Below are 10,000 nucleotides of genomic sequence, written 5' to 3'. Positions count from 1 at the left end.
TTTTGTGTTTTACTAATATATACATTTAAACCTTATATGATGTAATTTTTCTTTTTTTTTTTTCTTCTTTCTTATATTCTATATGATCACAGTACATTTGTAAAAATACTGAATATTTACATAAATAAAAGTCATTTAAAATGAGAGAGAAAAAAAAAAAAAATTATATTGACAGTCTTATATTTTAAGAAAAATATAGTATATATATATACATACATACAATACAAACAATTAAGATTAAGGTTAATTCAATGAAGTTAAAAAGGACAGAGACTGTTATATAAAAAGGAACCTTTGAATTTATATTGTTTTTTTTAAAATAAAATAATGAGAGCAATCATAAGATTTAAGGTTAGAAAAAGGAAATATATACGTGAATAAATGCACATGGATAATATATTGTTATATATATAAAAATAGACATATATATATATATATATATATATGTTGGCATATATTTAAATAAACTCCTTTTTTAAAAAAAAACATTTTAATTTTCAGATAATTCGACAAGTACATTCCTTAGTATCAAAAGATGCAGACAACAAATTTAAAAGAATAGTATCTTATATTAACAATTATGATGATAACCTAAATGAACTGAAAAGAAAAAAGGAGTACCTGGGTTTGTTAAAAAACATATATCATACAATCCCTTCAAGGTTGAATGAAAACAAATTATGGAATAATTTCTTGAATAAATTGAAAACAGAAAAGTGTTATCATAAATTAAAAAAAATAATTAAGAAAAATACTATAACACACGATTCTCTTATGTGCAGACAAATTATATATCTTTATTATATAGGTAAAAATATATGAATATATAATTGTATAACTATATATCTATGTTATATTTTTATGGTATATATATATTTGGCTATTTCAGGTAATAACCATAGGTAGCCAAAAAAAAAAAAAATAAAAAAAAAAAAAAAAAAAAAAAAAAAAAAAAAAAATATAGCCAAACACACACATATACATACATATACATATATATATATATATATATATATATATAGCCAATTTTATTTTTATTTTTTTTTATTTTTTTTTATTTTTTTTTTTATGAACAGGTTTCGATGACGAAATTGGCTGTTTGATAAAAAGGCTTGATTATAAATTACAAAAGTGTAACGAGAGGGACTTTAAGGATTGTGAAAAATACATGAATGAAGATGTAAGTGACATAATAAAAATGTTATATGTATTATATCATTATAAGAATGGTAAAGATAATGATTATAAGAATATAATATTATATTTTGATAAATATATATATCATAGCAAGAATATTCCTATGACAAATTTAAAGTATTTGTTTTATTTTCATTTGTTTTATTTTAATATGAACTATTCATTAATAAGAATAGAGAAATGTTTAGAAAAGTATGGACATCTATTATCAACAGATCAATTGATGTTTTTAATTCGATACATAAATATTTATTTAAAAAATTTATATTTGTATAATGTTATTAAGCATAGAAATGATTATCAGACGGTGTCTAATAATATGAATAATAAAACAAATGAAAATGGGATAGAAAATGTAAATAATTATGAAGAGGAATATAATTATAGGAATAAAATTAAAAAGGAAATAAATATTTTTATAAACAATTTGTTTAGGATAAATAAAAATGAGAAAGAATATTTTATTTTCTACAATTTTGATGATATAGAAATAAAAAACAAGTGTGCAAAAAATGAAGAGTTGGATATGGTTGAACAGGATAATATAAGTTCTTTTTTAAAAAATAAAGGTGTCCATAAATTTGAAAAAAATAATATAAATGAAAGAGATGATAATAAAAAGGGAAATCCTCATATTAATGATGATATGTATTTCAATATGATGAATGAAGATAAAGAAAATGTACAAATCAAAGATAATAATATATTACATAATAATATATTATATAATAATAATAATAATAGTAGTGAAAAGAGTTCCCTTCCATTTTATAATAATACAAAATCGTCTTTAACTTCATATAATAACAATACCTTTTATATACATGAGAAAGAAATAAATAGAAAAAATAACATGAGTAGTAAGAATTATGTTATTAATAATGATATGAATGTATTAACACCTCCTGTGGATGTGAATAATAATTTATGTAACAGTCGAAAGGTTTTAAGAAAAGAGAAGATTATAATTAATAATAGCGAGTTAAATTTATATAAGAATATATATAGGATATGTACAAAGGAAGTAATAAAAAATATTTTATTACATAAAGAAAAAATACATATAGATATTTTGTGGAATAGTTTTATTAGTAATTTATTTAAAGATGAATATATATATATGTTAATGAATGAGATAAAAAAAAATAATAAGAAACATATAGTACATGAAGAAGAATTTATAACATATTTAAAACAAATAAAATTATTACAATTATATGATGATACATTGTTTATTACAATATGTAATAATTTTTTTAAAACTTATATTGTTGAAAAAAAGTATATAAAAAATTTACATTTTGCTGATAGATTAACATATTATACAGATATTTTATGTTATAATTCTTTTTTACAAAAGTATATTTTATATATATATAAATTAAATTTGGAAAGATTTAATATAAAAATATTAAAAAAAATATTATCCAAATTATTTTATTTCTTACAACAAAATAAATCTTTAATAAATGGTTTTGATAAATTGATAAAAAGTCTTATTATAAAAATTATTATTAATGGTTCGTTCAATGATATTATTATGATTATATATACATGGAGACAGTATATCTTTTATAAGACATATATGAATAAACAAAGAGAAAAAGAAAAATCTATTAAAAGTAACAATTATTATATGAATATATTTGATGACATGAATAATGAAAATCTTATAAACTTTGAAACGGATCCTCATTTTGTATATAATGATATACAAAAGAAAATTATACAAATGTTATGTTTAGAACATACTATTCAAGAGAACAAAAAAGATAATACTAAATATGATACAAATAATGAATACATGTACAATACATTTTATAGTAATCATATGATACATAATAATAATTCTTCTTATTTACAAAATAACAATATTTTTCATTTAAGCGATATTTTGTTATATTATATGAAAAAGGACTATATAAAAATATATGAATTCTTAACCTTCCGAACTATTATAGAGAAAAGACAAATGACTAACCTTATGTTTGATAAATATTTTGATAAGAGTATGATCATTATGATAAATAAACAATTAATAAAATTATTCTGTGTCTTTTTAAATAAGGTTCATTATAGTATAGAAAGTGGTGATACCAAAATGAATCTTTTTGAATGTGTAAATAATTTTTTTAATGACGACCCGGTGTATTACCATACGAGTCAATTATTAAATCATGGGGGTAAGGAGATGAAGGAGCAATTTTTGAGGGGAAAAAAAAAAATAAATAATCAAGGTATACGAATAGATGAAGATGATATATATTGTAATGAAGATGATATATATTGTAATGAAGATGATATATATTGTAATGAAGATGATATATATTGTAATGAAGATTATATATATTGTAATGAAGATGATACATATTGTAATGAAGATGATACATATTGTAATGAAGATGATACATATTGTAATGAAGATGATACATATTGTAATGAAGATGATACATATTGTAATGATGATAATAATATACATTATAATGATAGAGAACATCATATATATAGTAACCTTTTATGTCGATCAAATGAAAACAAGCCAGATAAAGGAAAAAAAAATATATTTTTAATTAAAAAAAAAAAAATTGATAATAATTTTATAAATAATGAAGAAAAGGAATTTTTTGAAAATAATATTGTGGAGAACAAATGTAAAGAATCATTTGATTTTTTGTTTAATCATAAAGATAAGAAACAGAAAAAAATTATTTCTTTATCAGTTGTATCTAATTATGAAAAGAAATATCCATATGAATATCTTTGTTTAAATAATTTTATTAATTTATTATTAATGATAATAATAGATAACTATATATTTTTTGATATTAAGAATTTACATTTTATAAATTTCTTTTTCCAATGTTTTGAATATGAACATCTATTATCTATGTCTATTTATCATTACTTTTATTTCTTCCATATTTTCAGGAATATAAATTATGCTCACCTAACACAAAAGGATAAGAAGGAATATATATATTCAGAAGATCTTTTTAATAAAAAAAAAAATAAAATTATGCATATGTGTAAGGAGAAAATCAAAATTTTCATAAATGAATATATTTCGTTTAATCTGAAATCTGCATATAGTAGGAACGAACTTAGGAATGATCAAGAAAAAAAAACAACAAAAAAAAAAAATCTTGAAGAAAATGAGACTTGCATCCCCAAAAAAAATGTCTGTAATTTTGATATCGATTGTATAATTATGTTAATTTTATATAATATGAACAAAGATGTTCTTGATATTTTTAAAAATTGTTTCTTATTATCATTAAATAATTATTTAAGAGAGCAAAAAATAAAAAAAAAAGAGATAGTATTATATATATATGGTGATACGATTTGTTCTATACCCGTAGGTGACGACACAAAAATTAAATCAAATGATAATAATAGGAAGAATAACATGGTTAGTTCATCTAATATTAATAAATTAAATATTATACCATGTAATAATTTTGATATGATCAGAAACACCTTTAATGAAATAAATAAAAATATTAAATATATGGACGAATTTGATATAATAAAAAAATATGAATTTTTTTATATTCACATGATATATAAAAAGTTGATGTGTCATAATAATAAAATGTGTATGGATGAAAATAATTCAATTAATAATGGTAATTTAAAAAATGATGACATGTTGAAAGGTGTTGATGATATAAAAAGTAATTACAACTTAAAGAATTATCATGCTTATAATAATAACACATATGGTCATAAGAAAATGTTTGGTTATATTAACCATTACGACCATTCTAATGATATCAATGATTATGAACAGGAGCAAGCCGATTACAAATCGTTTCTGGATTTTTTATCAAATACAAAACAAAATTATGAAGCAGAAGAATTATTAAAATTATGTACCATGATAAAAATGTTTAAAGGACATGAAAAAATAAAACAGATCATTAACAAAATTCATATGCTTTTTAATACGTATAATAATAGTTTTGAATTTTATATAAGTTATTTATTTCTTATTTTACTTAATGAGGAAAAAGAAAATTATATAAATGAAATTTATAAAATTTTTAATGAAATTAATATATATTTATTAAACAATAATATAAAACCTTATTGGTATCAATTATTAATACAAATACTTTATCTTATAAAAATTAAAAATTTATATTCTTTTGATTTATTATGTTTCAAATATAAAAATATAGCTAACTTTTATGAGGAAGCTATAAATATCAAGAAAAAAAAATTGGAAGAACATCAAAGAAAAAAAAAAAAAACATGTACAAATTCAAATAGAAATGTGATATATTATAGAGATAATGAAAAACAATATAACATATATAAGTCTACCATTCGAAATTATTTAAAAACAAATAATATTTCTTATATTGAAAATATACAATTAAAAGATAGTCCATTCATATTTGACATATATGTTCCCTCGAAAAAAATCATTTTTTTAAATCAAGATATGTGTATTTTTCCTGATATATTTATTGATCATTTACAAGTCCACATATTTGACACCATTAATTTTACCATATATGAGATGAATGAAAGAAATTATAATATGCTCATGGGGGAAACATAAACATTTTTGCTTTAATATTTAAATTGGGATATCTATATGTATTATATTATGATACATTTTGATATATATATATATATATATATATTTTTTTTTTTTTTTTTTTTTTTTTGAAACCATATAAAAATGCTATATGAAAACTTTCAATTTTTAATGTATAAATTTTTTTTTACGTCTCATAATTTATAATTCACATATTAAGTGAAAAGGTATATAAATGAATAAATAAATATATATAAATATATATATATATTATAATTTTGTGTATAATATCGTATTAAAAAAAAAATTTTTTTTTTTTATAAGAAGTAAAACAGTATAGGTATGATTTTATTAAAAAAATTTATATTATATATATACATGTAAAACAAAAAAAAAAAAAAAAAATGAAAAAAAAAATATAATATTATAGAATAAAATAAAATAGAATAACCAAAAAAGAAAAGAAAAAAAAAAAAAAAAGATCTTATTTTATTATTGCTTAATACAATTCATATTGGCCTTCATTTGTAACATTTTTTGTTGCCAAACTAACTGAGATTTTTCATATAAATATATATATTCATCATAATTCATATTCGTAAGATCTATTGGAAATATATGTAAAGCTGGGTTATAAAAATTAAATAAATTATATTGAGACTCTTCATATAAGTTACGAAAATTATTATAATTTATGTTAAAGTTATTGTTATAAGGATATAGTTTTATCATATCAATATTTTCATTCATATTTGGACTATCTACATAGTTGTTTGTGTTCATATTATACATGGGGGGGATGTTTGGTTTGGTATTCGTATCTCTAAAAGGAAAAAAATAAATAATATATAAAAATATATATACACATACACACATATATATATATAATATATATCATACGTTTTATAATTTATTCATTCTTTATATTGCTACTTACGTTATGTTATTGTTAATCTTAATAAAATTCGATTCAAATGCTTCACATAACTGAATACCAGCCATTTGTTCTATTTCCTAAAAAGAAAAAATATTCACACACAAAAAGATACATATATACATATATATATATATATATATATATATAATAATGTTTACGTACAATTTGCCTTGCTTGTTCATATTTTTATTCAATTTTTACATGACTCGTTCATAATATTTTATTGTCTTTTTTTATTATTTTTACGAGAAATGGTTATATATTTCAATATTTACCTGTCCATCTCTTCCAACTTTAATTGGTTTGTATTCATTCAGGCTATTCTTCAAATGGGCTACTTCTTGAAAGGGCACATCAACACTATAATTATGGATGTTTTAAAAAAAATATATATATATATAATATAAAATGAAATATATAAGACTTATGAAAAAGGATAATATATATATATATATATATATATATATATATTTATTTATATTTATACATAGTTATATAATTTTTTCGTGTTACACTCGTATCCATTGGATGTCAAAGTTTTTTCCTCTAAACACCTTATTGTCATAATAAAAATAAACGTTATTATTCTTTGATTCTCCGGGTCTACATTTTTATAAATAAATAAAAGGGACAAAAAAATATAAATAACAATAAATGTAGGAACAGTTTTAATAATTTTTATATTTATTTTATTAAAAATAAAATTATAAAAAAAAAATATATATATAAAATAATTAAAAAAAATGATTACTTGGATTGCATAATCGCATAACCGCAAAATTTCGAACTACCGTTAACTGAAAAAACTAATATGACATAATCATGTTCCTACAATATAAGTGAAAATAAATAATAAAAAAAAAAAAAAAAAAATATATATATATATATATATATTTTAAATATATTATATTTCTTAATACCATAAACGCTGAAACAAATTTATATTCATTTTTTGGTGTTGTTGCCCAAATGTTGTAATTCAACGAAATCGCTATATTTTTATCTGACGAGCTTTTAATAAGAAAAAACTTAGTTTTTGCACTTGTGTCTGATAAAAATAAAAAACAAAAAAAAAGAAAATTTTACATAAATAACACATTTTATATGTATTTATATTTATTTGTTATATGTATTTTTGTCTATATGATTTCATTTTTTCTTAATCATTTATTACATATGTTCTTAACCACATGGGTTGGGGGTATAAAAGAATTGTTGTTATAATTCATGTTTTCTAAAAAAATTTCTTATTTCATATAATGGTAAAAAAAAAAAAAAATTAAATTAAAAAAAAATAAATATATAAGAGAATCTTATATATTCACATATATTATTTTATTGTTAAATAATTCTATCATTTTTATTCACTGTATGTTTTTTTTTTTTTTTTTTTTTTTCTATACAATATAAAAAAGAAATTGAAAAAGGATAATTGTTTAATAATATAAAAAGGAATATATATATTATATTAACTATATTATCTTATATTAATTTATATAATTATATATATATATATAATATATATTATATATATTTTTTTTTGTGGTTATTTTTTTCACATATAAAATGTTAAAAATTAAAAGGCACGAAATTTATTTTAATTAATTTTTTATTTTTGCCTTTTAATATATAAGAAGAACATTCACTTAAATAGAAAAAATTCTCATTGTATAGATTGATATATTTTTGAATGAATAATTTATTTAAATACGAAAATAAACTATTTAAAAATAATTATAATTTTGAAACATTATTTTTTAAAAACATATAATAAAGTAGGATGAAATTGAAGAACATATTTTGCATGTATAATATTATTATATATGAATAGTATACAAACCATATAATATATAAATATAATTTATACATATATATAATAATATTTATTTGTATTTTTTTAATGAGAGGGAAAAAAAAAAAAAAATATATATATATATATATATAGTATAATAAAAAAAAAAAAATTATAAATAAATAGTTAGTTCCACTTTTATATAATATATTTATATGTTATTCTCATTTTAATTTATTATATAAAAAAAAATACATTTTTTATAAATGATATAGAAATATATTGGGGAAGTTTTCTTTTACAAATTGTCTATTTTATTATTATATAATTATTAATAATGTATATCTTAATTGAATAATATTATGATAGCCTTTATAAATATATAATATATAAATATCATCATGGATAAAAAAAAAAAAAACAGCCAAAATATAAATGAAAACCATTAGTACTTATACTGATAAATGTTTTTATAAAAATAAATATATATATATATATTTATATATTTATATATTAATGCAATGGTACAAATTTTGGTATAATGAAAATGATATATAAATTGATAGGCAAACCTTTTTTTTTTTTTTTTTGTAAAGAATGAAAAAAGAAATTATTGTTGACGTAAAATCGAATCCTCGCACACATACCAATGGTGATAAAGACATAATTAGGGAGAAACAAAAAAAACTAAAAAAGAAGAATGAAAACGTAAAGGTAAGTATAAATGCAAATGCAAATGCAAATGTGAATGTAGAGAATAGAAAAAATGTGGAAAATAGAAAATGTATAAAAAATATAAAATCCATAAAAAATATAAAAAATGCAAAACACATAAAAAATATAAAATCTATAAAATATTATGATGATAGAAAAAAAGAAGAGAAAACTTATCAAACGAAAAATACGAATAACAATATACAATTCGGAAATAGACTAGTCAGAATAACATTTAGTAGCGATAAAAAAAAAAGGAAGGAATTGATCAAAAAAAAAAAAATGAATATATTGATGAAACAAAAAAAAAAAAAAAGAAAAGAATTTGAAGAAAAAAAAAAACTTATAAATAAATTAACAAATATATTAAATGTTGAAAAAGAAAAAGGAAACTATTATTTCTTACCCAAATGTTTAAAAAAAAAAAAAATATCCAAATTAAAAAAAATAATTATATTAGAAAAGAAAATTAAAAATGATATATATCAAGAACTATTAAAACAAAAAGAAAATATCAATTCTATAAATGATCATCACACTGGTATCTATTTACAACTTATTCAAAATAAAAGGAAATGGATACTGAAAAATAAAAAAGTAAAAAAAATAATAATAACAAATAATAGCAATAATAACAATAATAATGATAATAACAATAATAATGATAATAACAATAATGATAATAATAACAACAATAATAATAATATTAAATTCGCTAGCAATTTTTTAAAAAAACTAGCCAAAACGGAAAATGTGCTAAATGGTGAGTTACCTGACGTTCAGGTGAAAAATTTAAAAAAATTTATACACA

General features: G+C 18.5%; 3 protein-coding genes across 3 annotated transcripts in view; 2 read left to right on the top strand and 1 right to left on the bottom strand.

Moving 5' to 3' along the window:
* Positions 1–327: 327 nt before the first annotated feature.
* On the top strand, positions 328–5,767 carry PF3D7_0309900 (conserved Plasmodium protein, unknown function; the record flags this gene model as incomplete). Its single annotated transcript, XM_001351136.1, has 3 exons — positions 328–351; positions 502–808; positions 1,077–5,767. The coding sequence occupies 3 exons, from the start codon at positions 328–330 to the stop codon at positions 5,765–5,767; spliced, it is 5,022 nt and encodes a 1,673-aa protein (XP_001351172.1).
* A 471-nt stretch (positions 5,768–6,238) lies between these two features.
* On the bottom strand, positions 6,239–7,912 carry PF3D7_0309800 (YTH domain-containing protein, putative; the record flags this gene model as incomplete). Its single annotated transcript, XM_001351135.1, has 7 exons — positions 6,239–6,569; positions 6,684–6,760; positions 6,959–7,043; positions 7,197–7,286; positions 7,435–7,511; positions 7,604–7,731; positions 7,858–7,912. 7 exons carry the CDS (start codon positions 7,910–7,912, stop codon positions 6,239–6,241), a joined length of 843 nt encoding a protein of 280 aa, XP_001351171.1.
* A 1,160-nt stretch (positions 7,913–9,072) lies between these two features.
* Positions 9,073–10,000, top strand: part of PF3D7_0309700 (SECIS-binding protein 2, putative) — a gene marked incomplete at both ends in the record, with an annotated part of 1,827 nt that continues 899 nt past the window's right edge. Inside the window, one exon of the mRNA XM_001351134.1 lies at positions 9,073–10,000. This exon is cut by the window's right edge and continues 899 nt beyond it. Coding sequence (XP_001351170.1) covers positions 9,073–10,000 — 928 coding nt within the window.

Source organism: Plasmodium falciparum, assembly GCF_000002765.6.
Source record: "Plasmodium falciparum 3D7 genome assembly, chromosome: 3".
Classification (NCBI taxonomy): domain Eukaryota; phylum Apicomplexa; class Aconoidasida; order Haemosporida; family Plasmodiidae; genus Plasmodium; species Plasmodium falciparum.
The sequence above is the reverse complement of the archived record's forward strand: the minus strand, read 5'-3'. Positions and strand labels throughout refer to the sequence as shown.